General features: G+C 35.8%; 1 protein-coding gene across 2 annotated transcripts in view; it reads left to right on the top strand.

Moving 5' to 3' along the window:
• Positions 1–27,441, top strand: part of NEK11 (NIMA related kinase 11) — a 158,934-nt gene that overhangs the window by 20,190 nt on the left and 111,303 nt on the right. For both annotated transcript variants that reach the window (XM_072412330.1, XM_072412329.1), the window contains exon 3: positions 16,691–16,856. In XM_072412330.1, the coding sequence (XP_072268431.1) occupies positions 16,691–16,856 (166 nt within the window). The remainder of the gene's footprint in view (positions 1–16,690; positions 16,857–27,441) is intronic.

The following is a 27,441-nucleotide window of genomic DNA, read 5'->3' as shown; positions in this document are numbered from 1 at the left end:
TGAAAAAAAGAAAAGGATAGAGTTCATCTTTAACATTCAGTAGGATAAATATGAATCAAATTGAATAAGCTTCCCATTCTTGCCATATTTACTTGTGTAATCTGTTAGAATAAACAACCTTGCAGGATCGCTTTAATTAACTCCTGAATACAAGGACATGGGAAACACGATACTGAACTTATTAGCAGGGGAAAAAAGAAGCCTCATGTTCACATTTTCATTTTGCTGAGTGGTTATTTTAATTCTTTTAAGAAGTAGTACCCTACTGAGTAGATTATTGTTATTTCATTATTACTTTTTATATGGAAGGAACAGCACTTTAGGGTAAACATGGGGGCCATGCAAAATTAAACATTTCTCCCAACTTTATAAAAAAATCCTGCAAAAATGCTTGTTTCATTGTCTTAAACAAAACCTTTTCTTCAAGTTTTGGTGAGCTTTAGTAAAATTAGAAGACTAATGTCACATGAGCAGTGAGTTAAAGCGATATGTAGCTAATGATTAATTCTCTGCCCATCAGTGATTTGCAGCTAAGACAAGAGATATATGACTAAGCCCATGGAGGTGAATTAAATTTGTAGCTTGCTGTTTAATGTCTCTCCATCAGCGATTTGCAACTAATTCTAATTATTTGTAGCTAGGCCTGTATAGGTAAATTAGAAGAGATTGTCGCTGCGATCCTGCTGCAGGCATGAATCCCTACTAAAGATCAATCGCTGGGTGACTAAGCTACAAATTACAAAAAAAAGTAATTTAGTCATTACATAAACATTAAAAAAAAAAATTGAAAAAAAATTAAAGGCTAGCTAGGGCATAGCAAAATTACAAAACTAAGGTGAATACAGACAAGGTTAGGTGGTTTATTAAATGCATTCAGTAACTCATTGGATGCAAGGAATCATGAATGTTCTATGGTACCAAAACCACGTTAAAGATGAAGTACCTAGACACATCGATTACCTATATGACCTTTAACGCATTAAAATGATAATTTAGGCTATTAGGTGTGTAAAACATTAAAAAAAATATGTTAGGTCCCTTATGCCAAGTATTATACATTTCTTTGACTGCATCTAGGCTATAAACATTAAAAATATGTAAATATACATAATAGCATTAAATATCCTTCAAAACATGCCACAACTGATCTCTGTAGTTGCAGATGTTGTGAATCACGATGTGTTGTCATCCAAGTTCAAAGAGTAAGCAGTTCTCAGCATTCTCTTTGTGTAGTTGTTCTGTATTCAATGGGTGGCAGGCTGCTAAGGCTCTATTCTGAAATGATTTTTATGGCATGGACGACGGGATGGGTATGTATTACCTTTGCAGGCTTGGTTTCCAATGTGGTTTTTAATATATATATATATTTATATATATATATAAATATATATATATATATTTATATTTATATATATACACATACAGGTAGTCCCTGGGTTAAGGACATCTGACATACAGACGACTCCTAGATACGAATGGGGCTTCCCTGCTCCCTAGTGTGCAGGACTGAGGTTTGGAGAGGGGGGGTGGTTTGCATGACTTGCAGAATGAATATTTTGCTAAACACAGCTGAGACTGAGCTCTTCTGCAAGCTCTTGTAACTTTTTAAACAACAAACTCTGCAGTTGTTTCTTTTTGCATATCAAAGCACAGCTTGCTCCAGAAGCTAATAAAGGTCTAGGCTTCATAAATGTTTTTTTTTTGCTCACAGTGAGGATTTTTTATAGTAACTGACATCACGTTGCCTAATAATAAGTTGAGGCAAACATCTGTCCTAATTACATTTGTATACATACATGTTCCGACTTGCATACAAATTCAACTTAAGAACAAACCTACAGTCCCTATCCCATATGTAAGCTGGAGACTTCCTGAGTAAGCTGGAGACTTCTCAATATATATATTGAGGGATTAGCACCAAATGCACTCACTGCAGAGAGGTCTTTCAAATTTTAGTTTAAATTTCATCCCACTTTTATCCACAAAAAGACTCCAATACAGAGCAATTTCCAGGGTTTTCCCTCTTTCCCTCCCACAGACCTAAACTTTGGGAGACCTCCTGGGTTCTCCAAGCACACAGACTGCAGCCTCACAACCTTGGCCTCAAGCTGCAACTCCCCCTAGTCTCAAAGACCTGCCTGATTGTATTATCAATGGCCAGGTGCTTTGGAACCATCCCCAATTTCTGGTGTGGAAGAGGGATGGAGTGCTTGGCCCACCTATTGCCTCCAGGACACTATTGGCCTAGATACCAAAAAAAGAGATGCAAATATACAGCAAAACAGCCTTATCCAAGCCCAATATCCTATTTTTCATGTGAAATTGGCCTTGCAGTTCTCACTTTGCTACTATATATATATATATATATATATATATATATATATATATAAATATTCTAAACATGTTACCATATACCACCTGGGACACTGTTTGTAGTCTAGCCCTATATTGTTTAAATTTCAAAAAGGATTTGTTCTGATCCTTTCATATACTTCCTTTATGATAAATTACAGCAAAGCACTCCTGTATTAAGTCTGTAGGGAAACTAGATGGAGATAGAGCATCATGTGCCACAATAATCACTCCATATCCATACTTTATATTTTTGTGCCTCTTCACATATTCAAGGATTTCCAGATCAGCCGTGTAATTTTGACACATATCAAAAGCTGCCTCAGTTTATTGAAATTACTTTGCACGCACCAACCCGCCTACTTGATTCCATATAATAGTGTGATGATAATACTCTACTACTGATTTTGTATTGTGTTTTAGTGCAAAAAAAGAAAATAAGCTGTAAAAGTAGAAATATGCAAGTAAAAATGGGTGCACAGCCAATTCTCTCAAGTTTTGCACTGTCATCGTTATCCTGAAAACCAGTGCCTACCTGGAACATTTTTTTAGGATGGGAGGTTCAAATATGTGAGACAACAGTGGCTGTATGCTTGTCCCAGGTGAATTACATATTGAGTGAATTCAGTATGACAGTTTCAAGACCAAAGTAAAAACTTATTAACGATTCCACCCCCACTGCTATAAATTGAAAAAACAGCCTTGAATTGGGTGCCAGTGGAAACCTTAAATCTTAAATTAAAATTAATTACTATTTAAAATACAAATATTGTGCAATGCATTGTGTTGAAAATCTTTATTTATGTGAAATAACTTGTGAAATTAACTGTCACATGGACCGTAAGTAAGGTGAATAGGGGAACAGATGGTAACAAAAGGCATAGACTTAGAGACACATCAAAACTTTAGCATAATCATGTGAAAACCTAAATTCAATGTGCTTTTATTATATGTGCTTTTACCCAATATAAACAGATAGCTGACACTTTCTAAGCCTTCCTTAAAAAATAATTCAATTTAAATAATTAGACACTACGCAACCAGCAACAAATGATACAATAAATACTCTGGCCAGGAGAATGTTTTTACAACATAACAAAGTGCAGGTATCAGCAGTATGTAATATACAAAATAATGATATATATGTAATATATGTAATATATGATATATATATATGTAATGTAATATAGCAGTAAGTAATATACAAACTAATGTATATACAGGTAGTCCCCAGGTTACATAGGAGATAGGGGACTGTAGGCTTGTTCTTAAGTTGAATTTGTATTTAAGTCGGAACAAGCACATTATTTTAATGCAATTAGGACAGATGTTTTTCTCAACATTTTATTCGGCAGCATAGTGTTAGTTACTGTATGAAATCCACACTGTGAGCTAATCACAAACAAAGCCAAAAAAAAACTTTATGGATCCTAGGCATTGACTAACTTCTGGAGCAAGCTGTGATTTGATATGCAAAAGAAACAACTGCAGAGTTTGGCTTGGTCAAGAGCTACAGAAGAGCTCAGTCCTTAAGATCACCCACAACCTCAGCTGTGTTTAGCAAAAAACTCCTACTGCATGTCATGCAAACCGCCCCCTCCCCCCCATCAAGCCTCCAACACACGAGTCAGCGGGGAAGCCTTGTTCGTATCTAGGAGTCGTCTGTATGTCAGATGTCCTTAACTCGGGGACTACCTATAATGCATCTATCAGTAATATGTAATATTCAACCCAGTGTAAATAAAGCACATGCCATTATTATGTAATGTACAGCACAGTGTATATAATGCGAGTATAGGGATATGTAAAGTATAGTGTTTATAATGCAGGTGTCATGGATATATAATGTATAGCATAGTGTTTACGATGCAAGTTTCAGCTATATATAATATAAAGAACGCAGGAGTCAAGAATGTATAGTCCATTATACACATATTGCAGCCATAGTTTTTTAATTTATGAGTTATGTACTATACAGCACAGTGTACTGTACATAGTATGGTGATTAAAAATCATTACATACACCTGAAATCTAAACCTGTTACTGAAATATGATGGGTGTGAACAGGCCCTAAGTTTAATATCTGTTATTTTCATATAAAGCATGTTTGGGGCCAGTAATCAATCTGACACTTCATGAAAAGATCCATATGGAGGTTATAGACCCCTGTATACAGTATATTTTATTGCCACTATATAATATGACTTTAGAGAATTTTGCAGATCATAAAATGATCTATTGTTATGCAGTAAATAAAGCTACTTACAATATACAGCTAATAGTAAACAGCCCTCTGCTAGCTTTTGAGGAATAATATTACAGAAACCGGAAAATCCTATAATGATTTGAAGTAAACCTATTTCAAATCCATTTAGTTTTCTTTCAAGATATTTTACTTGGAAAAGTAAATACACAATCCTTCTGACACTAGAACTTGATATGAAAGCCTTAACCTTGTTTACTCAGAGAATGTGCTATGCACTGGCATTGCATGTCACGTTTTTTTTTACCATCATGGTGAAGCTTTGTAGTACTTTGACAGGTACGAGGAGCATAAGGTCATGGTTTATCGTTCTGATTCTGAAAGCTATGAAATTTTCTGACAGCTTTTAAAAAGAAGGTGGTGCTTCCAAAGGGAAATTATGTATGTTTGTTGTCTATACAACGTGATTAATTATTTCAATATACTAAAACATTGTTCATTGTCTAGCAACAAGTTCTTATTTCACTAATTGCACATGCTTTCATGGATTACCACTTGATGTTTATTAATGTCAACATTTTGCATATATAGTTAGCTAAGTTTTCTACTAATAATGACCTTTTTATATGTCTAGCCAACAATAGTTATCTGCAATGTTTACAATTCTTTAAAAAAAAGATTAATTTTATTATTTGAATAGTTATGCTTTCCCTTCATATATAGAAAGAAAGCACCAATTATTCCCAGCTATACAGTACCTTGTACAGGGGTGCTGGCCAACAATGGCGTAGAGGGACCACTGATCTCTGTCAGGCAATAAGAACCAATAAATCAAGTAAAAAAAACACGCCTGGCGCCTGAATATCATTGGAAGAATCCCTGAGTGGTGGATCGTTAAAGCAACAACTTGTCCTGCTTTAACAAAGACCCGATCTTCTCATTTTACTAAGAAAAACCCTGTTGGGAAACAGTAAAAAAAAAGATACTTGACTGCATTGAAAATGTTTGAAATGACAGCTGTACATGCTATCCCTTAACATGGGAAACAAATCCCTAGAGGGAAATCCACCATTCTTTTTACAAATCATAAAATGATAAAACGCCAAAACTTAAAATGTATATTAAGTGATCTCTTGGTGATAAGGTTGTAACTAACAAATTAACAAACTTTTCCATGTATGGTCAGCTTTGCAAAATCATTTGTATTCGTTTATGAACCCCTCAACCCAGTCAGACTAAAAGGCGGAAGTCATTTTGATGACTTTTGTTTCATATTTCCGCACACTGAATATCACCTATTTATTTGATAAACCAATTGCTCATTTTGCTCTGAGGGTTGCACGGAGCACTGCGTCCTTGATGTTATACACTGAAATATGGCTTCAATAGTATCATTTGTTGGCACTAGAACAGGCTTTGTACAGTTCCCATCCTCTCCACATGTTTTGTGCTTAAGGGAATTGCTCATGAATGTCAGATACAAACGTGGATTCATGGTCACCTTTGTTGGCAAGAACAGAAGGTGATTCACTGATCACTTGAAGTACTCTCTTTATTCCTTTTATAGCGGCATACATGGTGTTCACAGGCAACGTACCTAGCAACTCAGAATCCTTGTAATAACTATGAGCCTGTTATGAGCTTAGTTCACCCGAAGGATGTATGTGATCAACACAGGCTTTTCTACTTAAATTTTACCTTTAAGTAAAAAAAAAAAAAACATAATTTTACTGCATATTGTTGTATTGCTTACTTTATATGCTAATTACTTAAAGCAGAAAACTACTATAACAATAAATAAAATTTGCAAGCAGAAGGATTGTTTATTGCAGAAAGGACAGTTGTTGCAATTAAACATAAGTATCGGTCTATTCTCTATATTTTCTGTAATATACACTGAGCTGTGCACACATAGCTCACTGTGCGATCCTGGCATAACCTCCTTCCTAGAATTAATTAAATTCTAAACTCATAAGAAGACTTTGTGAAGATGCTGGTGGCCACGATGAAACAGGAAGATGTGAGGGTCCTAAAAAAATTGCAAAGGGCCAGGTAAGTCTATTTTAATGCTGAAGGGAGATTGCCTGTCCCTTTTGTAATGAACAACTTGTTTGCTTGCAATTTTTTATTTTAAAAGTTTGGTTCTATTCAAAGGCTGCATAAACAATAATTACTATGGGTTTATTTTGTATTATTTAATACTGATTTTTGCTGCAGGAAGGGTTCAAATAGCTTGTGCTTATGGCACATTAAAGAGCCAGATTTCTGCTCAACAGATCGCAGGAGACCAGATCCCCACAGTTCCCTACCCAATGCCCAGTCTACAGTGCTTATCCTCAATGCCATTGATGGGAGTACTGGACAGGGGTGTTTATGATTGCTTGAGATCCAGTCTGCTGCACTCTATATTGAACAGAGGTCCAATTTTCCAGAGTGCTGCAAACACAAAGTATTTTAACTCTTGCTATAGCAAAAAGGAATGATAAAAAAATAAAAAGTCTATATTCATTTTTGTTTATGCAGTCTGACTGCATTACACTAGTAATATAGAAAGGATGAGTAGGGCTGCAAACACATATTAATATAAAGTGTACACTTATATGTGAGCATGTATGTTAATGCTGTTCAATATTTTTATGCAAATGTTTGTATGGCTGATTTTTAAAAGGCATTTGAGCTTTTATTGCAGCTTTTTCCTAAATGTAATTTAATGTTACTTTCACATTTTTATTTATTTGATGTTCCATAATTTAATTTAAGTCCTTACTCTAGTGTATATCAGGAAATCTGATTTACAGCCCTGCTTACAACTGCTGTAATATGTTCCATTAGCCTAAGGGTTTATCCACAGCCTTTTAAAGGAAATATGTACTGAGGAAAATATGGGGGCTGCCCTTGTTGATCCATCCTTCTATACTAGTTGTTTGCCTGTCTTTACCTTCAATACTTTCTTGACTCAAAACAAGCTACCAAGGTCAAAAGTCTTAGTCTGGATATTTGTCTCAGGTCAGGTCCTTAGAAACTATTTATGTGATTGCATAAGCATGACAGCTTAGGAACTAGCATTTTTAGAGAAAAAGGTCATCAACAATGGTATTTTCTGTAGAAAAAGGTTTCCCGCAGGGCAGACCATTCACTCCGGGGGTGTCTGGCATCTGGTCCCGAGTCGTCCCGACATTCGGCCCGGAGCTGGCGTTCCAGGCGCTGCCGTTTTCGTCTTCTCTTCCTGGTTCTTCATCCTACGTCACCGGACCCAGGCACAAGATCGGGTGATGTAGGATGAAAGAAAATTTGACTATCTCACTGTGCATGCGTGAGATCGGCAAATTTTTCTCTTTGAGCAAAAAGGCTCCTAAAGCGCATGCCGGAGATGCTTGGGCATGCGTAGAAGAAGTACATTGTAATCTGCTTTTAAATTTCCCTCCCTGACACACCCCCATACATCACTACTCACATCACCCGGAAGATGACTCATCCTCCGGGGTGATGTGAGGGAGGGATTTCCCTGCGTGCCTCACACAGACAGAGACACAGGCACACGCTGGACGCTGGAAGCTGCTGGCATCTCCGGAGAGATGCACAGCACAATGTAGGATTTCTGCATTGTGCTATACATCTCACTGCAGATGCCAGCAGCAATAGCAAATCTTTTATTTCTGCTAGAGGAGCTGCGGACACTGGGTAAGTATTTGCTTTCAGTTGTAATCCGATTGTCCTACAATGTATGACAATCGGATTGCAATATAACATTTGTTTACATTTAACCACCTGGTGAGAAAAGTTCAGGGTTAACGATAATTGCAACTTTTTTTAGCACGGAAAAGTTCGGGCTTAACGGTTGGGAGGTTAAGTACCTAAATGGTAGTGTTGATAAACAAATTCACCTTCTTCCTAAAAATGGTCCAATAGTCATATAACAGTAAAGGTTTACTATTACACTTTTTCAAGTTGTTTAATTGTGGGCATGCCAAGGCAGTCGGTCTGCACTATAATTGGTAACACTGACTGGAAAATAATGGCGAGAGGTCACATAGTGTACACAATTCATAAAAAATGTACAGTTGTGCTATAATATTTCATAGATCACTATATGGGCCATTTCAGACTTGCGTGTTGTATCACACGTACAACCATGTTCCTGACCGCTCCAATTTAATCCAATATGAGCGATTGGGAACCACTTTGTGCATCCATTTGTACACAGCTAAATACAAAGATAGAGCAAAGTATGGGACTTTTCAGGCATCCATTTAATTAAAAATACATCTTTAAATATTTTATTCAAGTATTAAAAACCTTTAAGAAGTTTTTCACATAATTACAGAGTTTATACAATCGTATTCGACACATTTAGCGAGCATTGTCCGCTTCTTCAGGAACTGGGACAAAAAACAAATAATTAACACTTACTTGTAGCAAAAAGAAAAAAGTATACAGGTCAACAACTGAGCAAGAGATCCCCTCAAAACATGGCGGGGGTTGATTTAAAACAGCTTCAGCAACAGGAGGCCAGCTTTCAACTGCGAATGCCTGGGCCAGTACTTTATCTGAGTTTCTATTAAAATAATCATATTTTGTTTCTTTGTTAAGGCCATAATAGCAAGTAATTATCTAGAAAAAGTCTTATTTGACTGAATACTTGTTTTATTGGATTTATGCAATTTATTTATTGCAATTATGGTAATAACAAAGGGCAAAATATATTTCAAACAAATTACAGAAGAAGTGGATGATGTCTGAGAAACGTGTCAAAAATGATTGAGATTGTATAACCTCTGTAATTATGTGAAAAAAGTCTTAAGTGTTTTTATTAATTGAAAGTTATATTTAATGATATATTTTTTTAACTAAATTGATGCCTTAAAAGTTCCATATTTTTCTTTAATTTTGTATTCAACTTCCTAAGGGATGTGGCATTCACTTTCAATGTATTGCATGAAATTAAATACACACTCAGTGGATGGATATGCACTTGTGGAGTTGCAGTTGTGCTGGATCACAAGATAGTTTCTGGAAGTGAGAATTCACTTTTGGTCATGCAGTTGTTTTTCCTTTACTGGAGAAAGAACTGCATCAACACCGCAAACTGATGTGCAGTATGGTGTGCCAACCCTGGATGCACAGGAGCAGTTTGCTATCTGGCTGGGAGTGGCTGACCATGTTTTTCCATGGCAAGTGTGAAAGTGGCCTAAATAAATAGTGTTGAAGAAATAATAAAGAAATACTACAAAAACTATACAATATCAGCTGCTACTAATAACTACATCAAATCATTTGACTTTAAAAAACAGGAGAACCACAATATCAGCAACTCTCTCAGCATAAGGAAACCTTGAGTCTATTTTTCTATGATTACTGTAAGAATGCCACCAAGATCACAGAAACATTTTAACAGGTGGAAACTGCTGAGAATGGGAAAACATAGCGTGTTTTCTGAAAGAAAGAAAATAACATGTCTTATTACTGAGGTGTCAGAAATGTCAGTGTGTACACAAAATTGCCACAAAATCATCTAATGAACAAAATATTGCTGAGTGACAAATCTCTGTGTCTCAGTTCAGTGCTGATCTAACAGGTAATATTATCAGAGGACTCTACATTTTCAGGAGATGTCACAGCTTTTATTGTTACTTGGTTTGCACGGATCATGTCACTTAAAGATCCACCAGATCCTCTGAGGCCTTTGTTAAATATCACTTAATGTATGTTCTATCTAGGCCAAGGATAGCAGGTGGAAGTAAATGAGACAGGCTAGTTTGTCGCATTTGTCAGCTTTTGGTTTTGATGATGTTGGTATTATGACAGGTGCTTGACTGGTTAGGATGCAGTGTTTTCCACAATGACCCTAGTAATTCCTAATCCTCTCGCAATGAAGACTTCATACTGTGACTTTGAATTATTGCTACAGAGCAGCTGTCTGAGATCCCTTCAAAATGATTAAAAGGTATAATGATACCTGTCAAAACAAGAGCCCCACCTCAGAGACAAAGGTAATGTGCATGGCTTTAGTGGCTGGCAATGGCTTGTTTTCTAGTTGTATCTCCAACATAGTGAAAAATAGAAAATCATTATTGTACACTACTCAGCACTGTGAAAACATTTCTTGCCACGGACTCTAAAGGGAGGAAGAACTATACCCAGAAGTACATCAAAAAACAAATGCTAACTGTGCAGAGTACAATGTTCCTAATACCTTGTATTCAGGGTAACTATGCTACCCAAGGCACCTTTAGAGCTTCATAGACAAAAATCTTCAAACACCCAAACAATGGGGTTGAAAAAAAGCAGGGAGTTTCAGTGGTACTGATAAAATTATAAAATTGTCACACAAACTATACATTTGTCAATACAAAATTCATAAAAACAATTACTCTTTTAATTCACATTAAAATTAGAACAGGTTGCACACAGTACAAACAATACAAACTCAGAATGTTTGAGACATATCCATATTTAGACACAGCTTCTTAGTATAAGGTTTGGATGTTAAAATAGACCAAAAAACATCAGAATGTAGCAGTCAGATATTGGAACTGAACCCAACGCGTTTTGCGGAATAAACCCGCTTCTTCAGCGGGAAAATATAAAGACTTATTTTCTGTTGCTATGATAAAACAGCAGAAAAAGATTTTGTGTTCACATATGTACTAATAAAACGATTTATACCACATGAAAATAGTTATTTAATCTCATCTATAACTCATATAGTTACCCTCTGTTGAAGCATGTATAAGTATTGAAATCTCAAAACATGGGTAGAGACTTTCAAATGAAGTAGTTGTTACAGGGAGTCCCCATAAGGTATAGCTGTCTATTTGTTATTTGTGAGAGGTAGTCTACCTAGTGTAGAGATTTTTATATATGGGCACTATGTTCATAATATGTGACCTTTAGAACTTTGCCTTAAGAGCTGGACACCTGTTACTTTAGGGTTTTACCTAATAGTGATTCAGCTGTGCACTTCCAAACCCCCTAAAATTGGTAACAGTTTTTTTTTTCTAAAGAAGTTTTAATTGGATCTAAACCCCATTCTGTAGCAGGGCACCACCATCTTCTTCTCTTCCTAGATGTCATCATGTAACTGCTCCGCAAGAACAAGGGAGTTTATTCAGTCCCAGCAAGTGCAGAGGAAGCTGGGATTGCTGGTTATTTTGGCAATCAATGTTTTTGACAGTTCCACAGATTGATAAGGCAGGTAAACAGGCTGCCCCTTTCTGCAATAATACCCTGCCTGAGTTACATTTTTTATGGAACATTAGTTCCTCTTCCTGATGTTCATTTAGCCAATATTTTATTGCTGTATACCTGAGATACCCATGAATGCCACACCAAATAGGTCTTCTCTTTGGTCTTCAAACGTTTGCCTTGTTCATCTCCATTACATTGGGGATTATGGAATTAGTAGTTTGGAAAAATAAGATATTTTGCTGTTCACCTCACAAGACACTACAAGGACACTGCATTTGTGGCAAAATCAATAGATATTTTCTGTACTTCCTTAAAATGTCCTCAATCTAAAACACATATTTGTAAGATGTCAAATTTATAGTTTGTGTTCTTGAGTTTAATTATACTTTGATCTATCAAATCCAATCAATATGTAGGTAATTCAGAGTGAAGAAGAATATGATCATCCGTTCATATCAAGGTGTGTTGACAACTTTGAGTAAATGGTCAAAGTATTTCTTACATTTCTGTTCTGGCAGGTTGCAACGATTTGTGAATTCCACAAACATTTGCTGTACACATGCATAAAGAACAATGACTGCTCTGAAAACACCAAACTAAAGACTAGAAGGACATTGTTTTGACCATGGTCTGTTTATTTCCATTGTTATTAAAAGTACAGCTTAGTTATCTCTTAAAGTAATCCTGTGTCCAAAAATTAGCAGTTTACTCCAATTTCCATTTGAGTTCTTCGGTAATGAGATAGTCCATAAACACTTTGGATACCGTACTATGACAGTTTACCTAAATTAGGTAACCCGGTTTGGTAATGACATGGGACACTGACATCAGCAGAATATTCAATAGAATTTCCAAATCTTATTTTTTCTCATAGACTGGGGTATTATATTTAAACACCTGTATATGAACCAAAACACTATGTGCAACTATAGCTATCAAATCACACTAGCTTTTTATTTCAGTTTTGCATCTCTTTCCTGGTTCACCCCCTTTCTTAGTAGTGCTGATCTCCAGCAGTCACTTATTGTGTATATTCATTCACTTATTGTGTATATTCATTCACTTCAGCACTGACTTAATGACATTTCTAAGGGCAGATTTACTGATGGTGACAAGAGTGAAAAAAAAACCTTTATACTGTTTGTCACATGAAGTCTATACTAAAGAATTATATTTACAAGGTGGCAATGCAGAAGCACAACGGAGACAGCGTATTTTAACCCTAATACAGAAATACCTTAACAAGTGACAATGGCAGCATCATTGGGTATTGCATTAATAAATACAGATTTAAAACTGTTGAAAAAAAACTATGAAACTACATTAACACTACAGAGTTTATAGGACATTTTAGAATATAGGTTCACGTATATTTTAAATATTTTAAAGTAAAAATACTCATTTTGCAAAATGTATATTTGAGAATTGAGCATTTATTTTGAAAAAAAAGTATCTTGATATAAAATAGTGAATGTAGTTTATCTAATCTAAATCCATATTTTTGTGAAACGGGCCTAATTGCATTATATTTCAAATGCAATAAATTGCAAGCTGTGCTTCCTGCTGGGAACTTATTTAAAACTGTAACTCCTGACACTTGTAGCTCATATTGTAAAACCTATTACGTAAAATTACATTATTTTCTTCTCGGTGATGTCTTTTTTTCCCCTCTCTTGTCTGTGTACTTCAAGTTTCTATATATTCATTACCGATAGCGTGTCACAGTGACATTAGAGGAAGCAGAATAACATTATTAGGTGTATGCATGAACTGAAATTCACCTAAAGAAGTTTATGACAAGTTAATTTGTGACAGGAAGGAAGAAAAAAAATGAGAACCTTTAAATATTATATTTGGAACTATTTTAACGATTTTATTTCTGCCCTTTCTTCATGCCATGCTTGAGTCATTGTACATCTAACAGGGCGCCACTTTAGATTCTGTGTAAAAGTGATATCTACTGAGATATCTAATAAATTACCTCTCAGCATGGGTTCTTCCTTCCTGTAAGATGTTTGTTTTACAGGAAAGTCAGACAAGCTTTTTGCAATTTTATTCTTTTATAACTGGGTCAAGTAACTTGGGAAAAGACCTGCATTCTATTTTTCTTGAATAATGCCAATAGTCGTTTGCAAAAACCAGTATCAACAAAAAAGATCATAAGAAAATAGTGTTCTATACACAGATGTTTTTAGAAATCGTATTTGAAAATGTAAACTTGAGTCTTGAAACCGATACAGGGAACACATGCTATTTGCCCTGGACTTTTTTGCCCAGGCAAAGTGGTATTGCAAAAATTCTCCCATTTAGTTATAAAACCCATTTTGCTTTTTTTTTTGTAGAACTAAAGAAGTATTCTGAGTAACTGCCATTTGAGGCTCCCTGTCATCAGCACTCAATGAATGTGATTGACCATACAAAAAGAACACATGCAAAAAAGAGACTGTCTGTTTTGTACACATCTGCAGTAATAAACGTTCACCTGTGTCAGGCTAACAACGCCCAAATCTCGGCAATCTTGGCGTACTTGGCTTTTGAATACTGAATGTAGCTTCTTTTTGAGGCAGATTTTGTGTCAGAATAAAGCAGGTGAAAAAAAGTTAATCCAAATGGAATTTTACTGCTAAAAAAGTCTCTGTACTCTCCTTACCTCCCTGTCTCTACTACTTCCCCTCTGTTCACACACTGCAGCCTCCATTAGTGTTTTTGATATTCAGCACTATTGATATTGTTATTACACAGAATTTACATATTACGCAGCGCTTTACAAGGTCCCTACCTCAGTCAAATGTCTTTAATACAGTCTAATGTCAATTTTGTGGGAAAGCCAAATAACTTTACATGTTTTTTGGAATGTGGGAAGAAATCGGAGTACCCAGAGGAACCTGGGACCCAGCCCTGCAAAGGCCAGAGTCTTAACCTCTGAGCCACTTTCGGGAGTAATAGCCAATTTTTCTGTGGTCCCATTTCTGACCTTCATCAGCATTGACATAGAAGTCAAGAGAAGGTACTACAACTTGTGTAACCTGGAATGCTGAGGACTCTGTAGGCGCATGATAATTGCAAGGTAACAGCAGGCACCTCCTGGTGTCTCCTAAATGGCAATTATATGATTTTGCAGGGTCTACATTGACTTCAGTTCCCTTTAAATGCACTTTAAAAATACATGTTAGAATGTGTGCAAAAATGTAAAAAAAAGTGTAAATTATTAACTTATAAACTTAAACTAAAATGATGGAACTGTGAACCTATCCTTGGTACGTTTGTATGTCCAATTTTCCAGCTGGCTTATTTAATTTTGCTATAGTATTGACCTTTACTCTATGCTGGTTTCCCAAATGAGCTTTTTTAGTATGAGAAAAGACTTGTAAATATTTAAATGAGTGTGTGCTATTCACCACCTGGGATGATTGTTCAGTCTCCCTGGGTGTTATACAAAGCTTCACGGCTGGATTTTCTTTTCCTTGAAAGCTATAACGGAACAATACAAAACTGAATCTCATATATGAATTAAAATTCTATTTTTTACTATTTAAAGACCATTTATTACTTAGTCACAATAAATGTATTATGTATGTTCTTACATATTAGTCTTTTATTTAACCTTTGTATTATTATAATGAATGTCTAATTTTATAAAACTTTTGTTAATAAAGAAAATCTTATACTATGCTTGTTAAAAGTGATATTTAATTTATATTTTTGTGATGACACAATTTTCTAAATAACTACTTAACATTTACTTTTATTGTAGTACCTGAAATAATTGACATACCATATTATAATATATATATATATATATATATATATATATATATATATGTATATATATATTCCTATTTTGAAAACTTTGGACATGTTCAGACTAGCGGTATTGCAAGCAATTAACATTGGGGAAAACAGGTCGGTTCATAATCTTTTATTTGACGGACACCAAGAGAAAGCAGCATTGCTGCATTTTTTTTTGGGGGGTGCTCAATGCTGTGTCCAAGGGCCGCTTGCCGCCCCCGCTGCCTCTATAGACCTAAATTGGAACTGCTGGAACAAGCACTAGCATCTCCAAGCGTTTACAAGCATGAAAAAAATACAAAATGAAAATATAAAATAATGTCTTGGGCTGTCCAGTTTTATATTTTATAAATCAATATTTTGTATATTTTTTTTTCTTTGATGTATCATTTGGTAAGACTACAAAAAATGCATAAAAAGTCATGTGTGAGATTTTATTTTTGTAATGAGGGGAAATCCTGATCTTGAAGCTTTCATGATGTATATATTCCAGAAGTCTCTGGGTTTCCTATTCAGTCTTTACCGTTACAAGTCCTCCCCTTCAAAGTATAAAATAATACTTTTTTTTAAATATAAAAGGGTTATCCGTTTATATAATGGAAAAAAGTCATGATAAGTCTGCTTTAAGTATGCTGTATTTTTAGCCAATACCCTCTCATAAATGATGGCTAGCCTAATATCTATTGATAAAACAAAAGCTGTAAATATTAAAGGTTACGCTAGCTTCCATTCTTTTAGCAAACAAAGTAATCCAACAAACACATAGGTAGTGGATGGCTTTCTTCTTGGCATAGCTTCCACAATGTGAATGTTTTAAATGTGCCCTTCAATTTTCTGAAACTATTACCACTGCTTTTATGAATTACATTTAATTGTAAATAATTGATAATATTATTGGCTATTTATTTTTTTACGTGACATAGTCAAAGCTCCCAAGAAGCACTGAGGCCTGTCATTATCCGCCTTTCAGACTAGTTCTAATAACTAATATTTCACTGCATTTGATATAAGTAACATATTACCATAATTAGTAATTTATCCGAAAAGTAACCCACCATTTCTAGTGTACCTATCTTGTAGTCATGCTATCTTTACAAATTACTTTTAGGTAAGTTGTTATCTGGTTGATCTAAAGATATATAATATTGTTTTCACAGAAAGGTGCTGAAGGAAATAGCTGTTGGTGAGCTGAATCCAAATGAAACAGTTGAAGCTAACTTGGAAGCACAGCTGCTCTCAAAACTAGACCACCCAGCCATTGTCAAGTTTCATTCGAGCTTTGTAGAGAACGCAAGCTTCTGCATCATCACTGAGTATTGTGAGGTGAGCAAGTGAAAAGTGATACAGTTTAAAAATAGAACTTCTGATGTGACCCATAAAGTATTATCAGATATAAAATTTTTCATCCCTAATTTTGCCATTTTTAACAATTTTTAATTTTTATTTTTGGTTGGCTTTTGTTTTTTTTTTAAACATATCTGCCATGTGAAGCTTTAATATTTTATAACTGTTACATGGTTTCATCTACTGCTGGTTTGATTTGAAGGTTTTACGAAAAGCCGGATTTCTCAAGTCCACCCAGGCCATGGCTTAGGGTGCCATGACCAATGAAAGCGGCATTTGTACTGCTACTGAAACTATAATTTTATCATTTTAATGTAAAAATTACTCAAAATGACTGGCTATTCTGCCCACAACCATCATGGTTTCCACCAATGACCTTGCACTGTCATCATGGGCTCTCATATTCAACTCTCAAACACAATGGATTTCCTAAAAGTCGTTTGCTATTTGTTAGCAAATGTTTTTTTAAATCTGGACCAGATCAATTCCAGGCTTGCTAAATCACCCAACTTCACTGATGAAAATGTTTTCCTTTCAGCCTTGGAGAGCTTTAATAAATTAGCCCAATTTAGAGAGATAAGTCTACTTTTCTCTATAACTTGTGAATCACAAAGCTGTAAAATGTGATGGGTTTATACTAGATTTAGACAGAAGAACCATATTTTAGCATTTTATAATACATTTTAGAAACTGTCATTTGACATACCCACGTATGAGAAATTTACAATTTATAGCATAAACTATGAGATACCTAGATTAATTGTATGTTATCCTAGCTATATAGCATGAACCTTGCTAATTGAGAGTTCAGAATCATTAACATTATTGAGCTTGAATGAAGCTTTAATGGATGCTGAGGAATGTTATTTTTACCCATCAAGTTCCCATGCTTATATTTTCATTGTTGACTTTTCATCTTATGTTTGCTCCCGATCCACTAAAGTGCTCTCTTGTGTACCATGTATTTTACATATTTTGATGACATAGACATATAAATAATTGTTCCTATACACAGCTGAATGTAGCCAGTAGTATACTCTCCAGTGCTCCTAACTATTCATTTCAAGGTATTTCCCCTGGCTCTGCAGATGAAACCCTTCTCTGCTGCCCATTTTAATGAATCTCTTATAATATTTCCTTTAAAAAGCTCTACTAATAAAAGCCTCCATGCAATAATTCCACCTGCTTCTAGATGGTGTTAATTTTTTCATGGTAAATGCGAAAATAATTTCAGCCACCCCAGAGGTTAATTACTCCATGAAACACATTTTTTCTCCCTGTATAGAATTTATAATGTAAATCCTCCAATGTAGCATATGCAACACAAGGGGAATAAAGTAAGTTGAAATTCAGGGATAAACAACTGACCACTTCAGCATTTGTGATGTTCCTATAATGTATTTCTGATATTCTTTGCCAAGAGATTTTTATTTTTTTTTCATTTTTCATTACACCAAAAGCAAGGATTGTTTGTATCAGGAGAGCTACCTGTCACTATATTTATATTAATAAGGCTCTTCAGGAAGCTACACCTGTGCACAATGACAGATCGTAAATCCTTAGAAAATAGAATATTTCTTACTTAAAGTAATGTTGAATTGTTATTTCCCATGAACATGTTACATATAATATATGAGTGGCCTTTACTTAAGAACCTCAACAACTGGCCTTATTGCATTGATAAAAAGAGAAAGTTGACATCTCAGATTAATGACATCTCTTTAGACCTTTGCCATGGACTACATGGTCAAGCTGTTTTTTAGCAAGGTTATCTCCCAAGGTAAATGCAGGCCAGATTTCCTATATTAAAGTGAAAATATAGTGTTCATCTTTACTTCATTATAATAAAAAAAAATATACATATGCCATTATAACTAAGTTATATATATAGCATTTTGCATATTAACATTTTATTAATATATTTCTAACAGTGTACAATACAACACAATATTAATTCTTTACTATACTGATCAAAATATCTATGTTAGAAGAACTCACCAAATTAAAAATGATACATCTCTAACATAGTCATATATTTTTAGAAAGAGAACTTTTTTTCTAGGAAATTTAAAGGTACACAATCAACTAATCTCTACAAAATTTAACATCTTTATTATATAATTAATGGATGAGTACAAACAACAAATAATGTGCAACAATAAATAAAAAAAATCTTCCACATTGATTGTTTATTGCATCGACATTCACATTTAGGACACTATAGAACTAATTGTGTCTAAAGAGCAAAGCTAAAGTAAAAGTTGTGAGGCTTATAACTCCCAGACAAATTCTACTCATTACCAAATAATCAATAGGCTATTTTTAAAAAGCAAATGATATTTAAAAATCCATTCCATGTTTTCTAGATCACCCATCTTCACTTCTGAAAGTGTATTCTCTCCAGCCTTGGAGAGCTTTTATAAACCAGGCCCTAAGTCTCAGGCAGTAACAAAGCTCCTACTACTTGTTTAAGAGAGAGGAGAAGCTACCAATGTGCTCTCTGTTGAAACCCTCTTTTGAAATAATGCTCTGTATTTCTGCCTTCATGGGGGCTTCATATTTGAAAAACAAAATCACCTAAAACCATTATAGTTTAGATTTTTTTGACCAACATATACATTGTATATGGCACTGTGCTACAGTAAAACTAGGAAAGTCTAAATAAATATAAACTGGAGAAGATCAGCTATATTTATTGATATATATGTTCAAATTATAGGAACATTATGACAAAGCTTAGCTTTATAAAAAAATTATAGTAATCAATCCATTGAAGGAAGGGCTTAATTATTTTCATCATGCCTTTGCAAATATAACATTGCTACTGTCCCTTATATACTCTATGTAGAAGTAAGTAAAAGAAGAAACTTGAAAGTAGTTAAAGCCCAATCAGGCAAAATTAATGTTTAGTTATGCGTAGGTTGGGGAGGTGATATATTTCCATGTGCCCATGTTGGTGAGCTCTACCTCAACAGTGAGAGGGTGTTAAAACTACAGGAATTTCTGTGTGATGGAGACAGAGACAACTGCAGCAATAGAGTGTTAAGGGTTAGAATAACTGAAAAGAGTGTATTTTATTGTTTGTGCATTCCTGTCCCAGTGAAAACCACAAAATTTTGTTTCTTGTCCTGGTGTCACTGATAGAGAAATTGATGTGTTGGCCGAAGTTGGGTTTTGATCCCATGTATTTGTATCCATTGGTATCATATCATTATATTGCCTTGAGAAAGGGCCCTGTAAGGCTGCAAAACATATATATATAACTATCATGGCACTCCACCAATAACTAAGTGAGAGCTTCAGTTGAGTGCCTGTTATTCTCTATCCTTTTTATCAGTTCATGTTATGATATGCAGCAAGTTGAGAAGGCAAACATTAATATCAAAGTGAAATATTGTAAAAAATGCAGCGTTTCACTACTCCAAGTTCCATCTTCATGCATTTTAAAAGACGAAAGTTGAAGTGGCATAACACAGAATACATACAGATTCCAAAGAAAGACAATAAATGTAGGTAAAATGTAAATCAGATAATAACAGATGACATGTAAATGTAAATTACAAACTGGTACTAATTAGAACCAATTAGTAATACAGTGTCAGATAGTATGGCTTTAGTGAGGAACTACAAAGCAGTTATCTTTAAGTTAGTATTCATGAAGAGAAGCAAAGTTTTCTTTTTTGTATACTCATGTAAGCGCATGTTGCATTTAATAAATCACTATTTTTTTTGTTCGGTCTGGCTGTGTCCTATATGATGCAATGATCCCAGTTCCCCAAAATATCACAGTACATGCAGTCCCTGGGATACGAACAAAATAAGTTCTGTAGGTTTGTTTGTAAGGCTGAAGGACTTTTCAGGTATTGAAAAAAAGGTGCTGATCTCACCTATGTACAGTGAGATTGGCCCTTTTTTTTTTACAAATACAGCACTATACATCACCCGATATAGCGTCTGCGCAGTGCAAGATTGAGTGACGTACGCAGAAGACGTAAGAGGAAGGAAGAACATGGCGGAGAAACCAGGACAACACGGGACAGAATCGAGTACAGCTCTGGAGGGATCAAGGGATCTGTGGAAGTAAAGGTAAGTGTGATTTTTTTATTTACTTTAGTTACACTTTAAGTTTAATTTGTATCTTAGTTGGAACAGGTACTTTTCTTTTAATGCATCCAGAACAGGTATTTGTCCTAGCATATTTTTTATTTGTACCTTTTTGTACATTCCTACTTTCTGTAAATTCCGAAACAGCAGTACAACCTTAAACAATCTTGGTAGAAGATTATGGATATGTTAGAGAGGATAAGACTGGTATTAGAGAGTCGGGGTCTGTTTTTGCTGCTGGAGTCAGTTTCCTAAGGTAGGCATCAAGGGATGTTTGCAAAGAGCTTTTTTTTTTCTCACCATAAATAGCCCTAAAGCATGTCAGGCCTTCAGTAACTGTACAGTAAACTTTGGTGAACCTCTCTGTATCAGGATCTAGCTCCTCTAACTTTGCAATTTCTGCTTCAATAACTATGATGTATAGTACTTTGATGTATAGTACAGTGGTCTCTGTGAAGACGGGCACCCCTCACCCGCAGCGTACAGCCCAGTGATCCCCTGCTGTACAGCCTTCGTTTGTAAGTACAAGTTGTATGTAAGTCTGCTGTTTATAACTCGGGGACTTCCAGTACATGCATATGATCTTTGCTATGGGCTGACTTGGTCCCATTCTTATGCCACATTTATTTTCATTAGGTTTAGTAGTTTAGGCTAAGTTCGGATGGATGTTTGCCAACAGTGAGATTACCCGTTCCCAGGTACTCATTTTCAACCTCTGCACCTGGGAGCTTTCAATAATGTTTTGACAGGCTTTTGAGCTTAGAAGTCTGAAGAAGCAGTGGACTGCCCTGAGATGATCCATTGAGTTCTGAAAAACAACCATTATGCATGCACCATCTTCAAGTGTCTGCAAAAAAGAATTGTATTTGTTTAGGTGTAACAAGGGCTTTGGGGTAGATGAGAAGTGGTTGACAGTGGTGAACCATAGTGGCACAGCTGTCTGAATATAGACTTATTCTTGTTAGCTGTGTCAGTTTCCACAATGTGGATCTATCTGCAGGAACATTTAAGGTCCAGCTTTAAATAAAGAATATTTATTAATGCACAAGAGACTCCATATGACATGTGACAGTAATGGTACATGTACAGTATTCATTCTTGAGAAAGCATGTCTCATTGTTTCTCGTTCATGCATGGAACGATGCCTGGATAAAACACTGCTTATTAATTACTAACTGCTTGTTAATCAATTTTGTTAACCGGTTAAAAAAGTTGATGGTTGAATATATGAAGGAAATATGGGAATGCTTGCTTTAGATAAATTACCGGTACTACCTTTTTTTTTTTGTTAAATTATTATTTAGAGATTTTTTTTCAAAATTATTATATAATATATATATATATATATATATATATATATATATATACATGTACACTGTGGATACAAATAACTATTTACCACAGGCTAAATCCATGAGACATGATTTAGAGTACATTGCAGAGCTCTAGAGAGATAATATGGTAGAATCTCTTAATGGCCTTAAAGAAAATAAAATGGTTTAATTTTGGTAAAAAATATAAAATGCCTACTGGTGTAATCATTTATTTCAATAGATTTAAGATAAATAAAATAGAAAATGTGTATTTTACATAACAACTGAATTTGAACGTCAAAATACAGGTATCATTTGAACGTAAAGAACAAATAAGGTTTGCAGAGTATTTCTTGAATTACCAGCAAATAAACATATCTCCAAAAATCTCAGCAGTCTCTGTAATATTGCTTGATCTGTCATACACGTATTAGGTAATGAGAAAAAGAGGTAGTTTGGGTGGGGGGTGGGGGGGGTAGAGGGGTTGGAGTGGCTGAGCCGAGGAACAATGTGCGATCCACAGATCCCAGGTGAGTTCAGGCATGTGGGGTATCTTTAAATGTACAGATGAGCTTATCATTCACCATCCATAAAATTTCACCGATAATGGGGCCATTGGTATTAATGATGACTTCCAGGCCCAGGCCAGTGTGATTCTATCCGCTAGGAGCAGATAATTATAAAATTTCCTTTTGTATTTCGGCAATGGTATATCAATTTTGCTCAGTAGGGTGCTCTCCAGGCTAAGGGGAAGAGAAGTTTGTACCACCATAGTGAGAAGGTCAATGTTAGGAGGCACTCCGAGCTCACGGTAGCACTGGGGTTGCACAATTAGTACTCTTTAGGTTGCAGCATTCCTGTGGCTGAGGTTTCCCTCAGCATCCTCTGCACTGAGGCTGCACAGCTGAAGTGAATTGAATTGTGTGCAGCTGATTGTCGAGTAGTTCCTATTAATCCCAGGCTGTCATTGGCTGCTGGGGCTTTATAGCCTCTCTGCCCCCAGTCAGAGGTGCCTGTTATGGCATCTGCTGGGGTGACCTGTGTTGGAGTGTTTTTGTGAGTTTTCCTGTTACTGACCCACGCTTGTTTTCTGATTACCCATTTGAACTTCGCCTGGACCGACCTCTGCTTGTGACCCTGACTGTTTTTGCCTCACTCCTTGTACTGCGCTGGATGGACTGATTTCCTGTGTTTTTGACCTTGGCTAGTTTTTTGGATTCCTGTCTTCTTACTCTGTATTCGTGTCTCTGTACTCTGTATTTAGTGGGCGCTGGGTCAGCTGCCGGCCTTTCACCAGACACCATCCTTGGCACACCAAGTCCTAGGGGCAACCGAGTGCTGGGAGATACAACCAAGGCTAAGCGGGGGCTGCTATAGGGGAAGACTGCGGCATAGATTGGCGGATTGGTGTCTGGGGAATACCGACATAGATCCAGGTCTTACAGTCAAAAAACCTTTCTCCAGAATTCTTGTTCCACCGGGCAAGACCACCAGACATGTTTCATGTCCCCTATCCCTCCACATCTCCTGAAACAGAGGGAGGAATAACCAGGGAAAAATTTAGCTAACTTGGTAGGGACCAATGTAACATTACCTTGTAGTTCAGTTCAACCAGGTTCAGGTTAATTGAGACTTTAGAACTATTTCGGGCTATCTCGGTTCACTCCTTCAAGTCCCATGATTGGTTCATATTCCTTTCCCAGGCTTTATTATAGTGTAGTTTGGAGGAGGGGCCGACAGCACTGAAAAAAGAATTTAGATCTTTCCCACCGAGTCAGCCAAGGTCTTATAGTTACTATAAAATGCTGTTTTTCAATTTGGGAGGGAGTTTGGAGTTTAAAAATAGAGCGGAGCTGCGAATAGCGAAAACATTCAGATCAGGGAAGATATATATTTTGAACTAAATTACTAAAATTCAATATGAGCCTTTCTGATATAAGGTCCCCCACTTTGAAAAACCTGTGGCTACTCCACCAACCGAACCAATGTGGTGGCATTCCTGATGGGAACTCGGGATTCCCCCAGAGAGGAGCAAGAGCTGCATAAGCTGAGCTAACATCTGGATGGCATTTCACTCTGTCCCAAATCAATAGTGAGTACTGTAAGGAGGGGCATGAAATCTTGGGTCTCACACAGTTAGGTATCCATATAAGGGAAGCAATTTCAATCCACCCATTGAGGCCTTTGGAACAATAAAGTATTACGGGAAAGTTGTGCAATCTGCGCAGCCCTATGGTAGAGCCTAAAATTAGGTACACCCCAACCCCCTTTAGGGGGAAAGCATGAATTGATGTGACTCCCTTTATGACCCCAGATGAGTTCCATGACCTTTTGGTTTGGAGCAGATGGAGTGACCTTTGTGGAATCGGTATAGGCAATGTTCTGAACAGGTAAAGGACCCTAGGAAGCACATTCCGTTTTACTGCCACCACCCTGCCCAACTAGGACGAGGGGGGGAGGAGGGGGGTTGGCAGACCATCTGGTTAGATCCAAAGGTATTTGTTTGAATAAGGGACCAAAGTTCATGTTTTATAGCTTTTGAGCTCTGGAGGTGAGTTTTATCCCTAGATACAGTAAGGCAGCTGTATGCCACTCCAGGTCAAAGGCCTGTTTCAGGGAAGCAGTGGTGGCTTGATCCAGATTTATGGCCATTGACCTGGAGTGGTTAACCCGTAGGCCTGATACGTCCATGTTGGTGTTGGTGTAATCTTTTATTCAAATGCATACATATTATTTGAAAAAAAATTAAAATAAAAAGAGAAAATGTTAGAAAAAACATAACAAACCTAACATAAAGACTAAAATAAAACATTGGTAAAACTGCAGAATAATGATAAATTATGCATAAAAAAAAAAAAACTAAAGAAAAAAGTGATTTTTTAAAATTATTTTACAGGCTCCCGGTTATTGGTAAGTTGTATATTACTGTCCCATATTTTACTTGCACTTTTAAACTTGATACACAATATTGTTATATAAAGCATTTGTTAGTCATGCATTAGATTAATTTCATTAAAGCTATGACACCTTCTACTACATTGTTCTGCAATTTCTAATTTCAATGCAGATAAAGTTAATTGAAATCTGTTCATGTCTACTACCCTACTGTATTAGTTTCTTAAAATAAAAAGATCTTTATGATTAGATTGAATTTTAAATTACCCCTTTATTTTACAATGTACACATTTGCTTACACGTTTACACCTCTCTTGCAAAACGTTATATTCTATTGACCAAAACTTTTCTTTTTTCCTATTTATTTATTAACTAAAGCAGAGAAGTGGTAGAACCGTTTTCATGATTTATTGCTAGTTTTGTCACAGTGAGGTCTGTCAGGTTTAAATGCCATTAGAGTTATTCTCTTACTTCATGTTTTGTCTGACTATCTTTTAACTCGACAGGAAATTTGGTAAAATTTGGGTATTGGGGGAAAAAATTCAAAGAAATTCTAAACCTTCCTCACCCTACTAGAAATGTAAAAATAAAGCTGTATGTGATTTTGCTAGAAAAACCTCCCCACCCTTCCTTTCGTTTGCCTTTGTGTTTGTAATATAACACCCATTAACACAAAGTGAACATTATTCATTTTCATATTACACATAAATATAGTTTTTATATAACCCTTATATCTTTCCATTCTACTCAAAAGCACAATGTAAAAAATGGCTAACAGGAAATTGATTGTACACTGTTACATAAAGGTTTGGCAATTAAAAAAAAACCTGTGCTGTGGGAAATATGGAGTCTGCCATTTTTTTTTATCTTTTTTTGAAAATGCTGGATGCCCGATTGTCTCTGGCACCACTACATTCTGGGGCTTTAACAAGCACACATATTAGGTAGTGAGAACTATTCTGCATACCTACATGTCATGTATATAATTTACAAAAATCATTAAAACTGCATGGCATCAGGAACCTGGACTTTTCAGAGAGAAAGGCAAGTAATGGCAGTCTTTATATTGCCACACTATAGGTTTTCTTTAAAACTGCTTCATTCATTTATTATCTAACAGCAACAAATACATTCAATGCATTTTATGGGCCAAAAAAAACATAAAAACAATTCAAAGAATACCCTAAAAATGGCTTTTCTGTGATGAAGTAAGAGAGAATTACCAGCTTGAGGTGCTCTGCTGCATTCCTATACAAAAGTATACCTTGAAATGATCACAAATAATTGTTTCCGCTAAAGCAAATCTATATTGTGTACGGACCCAAAGGAATCAAGCCTCTGTCATCATAAGCATACACTGTGGATTACATTTATTATTATTGTAGTACCGTTATCCACAACATCAAACACAACAAAGAATTAAGAATATATTAGTTTCCTAACCAGCTAGTTTCCATGTCTCTTTAGCTCCTTTATTTTAAAAAGCCTACTGTAACTGAGCTAAATATTTCAAGCTGCAATTTACATACAAAAGTAAATGATTCCTTTATTATTTCAGCAAAGTAACCCAAAAGGCAAACAGCTATTGCAGCTCACTTTCTTTGGCTAACGCTTAGTCCTATGAGAATTCCTTGTCATGTATTCAAAGTTTATTGATAAAATAATTAAGAACACAGCAGCGCAGCATCCAGTTTTATTATTTATTGTTTGCTCATGTAATGATCTGTGTGTCCTACTCTGATTTTTGTGTTAGTGATGCCCTAATTGGAAGGCCAGAAGGTTATGAACCAAAACTTCTTTTTTACTGCTATGAATACCTAGAAACATCCCCTGGATGTCTGGAATAACCCTGGATTTATTTTCTGAGTCTTCTTGATGAGTTGATACTGCCTGTAGATTTTGTCAGCAAGTTGCAATATTGTTCTCCCAGATATGATGATGACTTTGCATAAGGGAGAATATTAAATGTATGAGAAGAGATGGTTGTTTAAACACTGAGAGTTGAACAAACAGTGCATGTGCTGGCTGGAATGGAGAATTGCTGATTGACAGGCTTTTGGAGTAGAACAGGTAAGCAGATTAAAACAAGTACCATACTATTGCTCTAGCTGACATAGAGGCAGGAGAGGCTCCCGTAATACATATTGTGTTTGTTGAGAAAGGGGGGACAGCTGGGCTGCGAGGCTCTCCTGCTCCTAGCCCATCACTTGACAGCCAACAATTCCCCTGTGTATCAGCAGTGGCTTCATACA

This window comes from Pyxicephalus adspersus, chromosome 5 (assembly GCF_032062135.1).
Source record: "Pyxicephalus adspersus chromosome 5, UCB_Pads_2.0, whole genome shotgun sequence".
NCBI lineage: Eukaryota > Metazoa > Chordata > Amphibia > Anura > Pyxicephalidae > Pyxicephalus > Pyxicephalus adspersus.
Note: the sequence above shows the minus strand (reverse complement) of the source record. Positions and strands in the feature narration are given on the sequence as shown.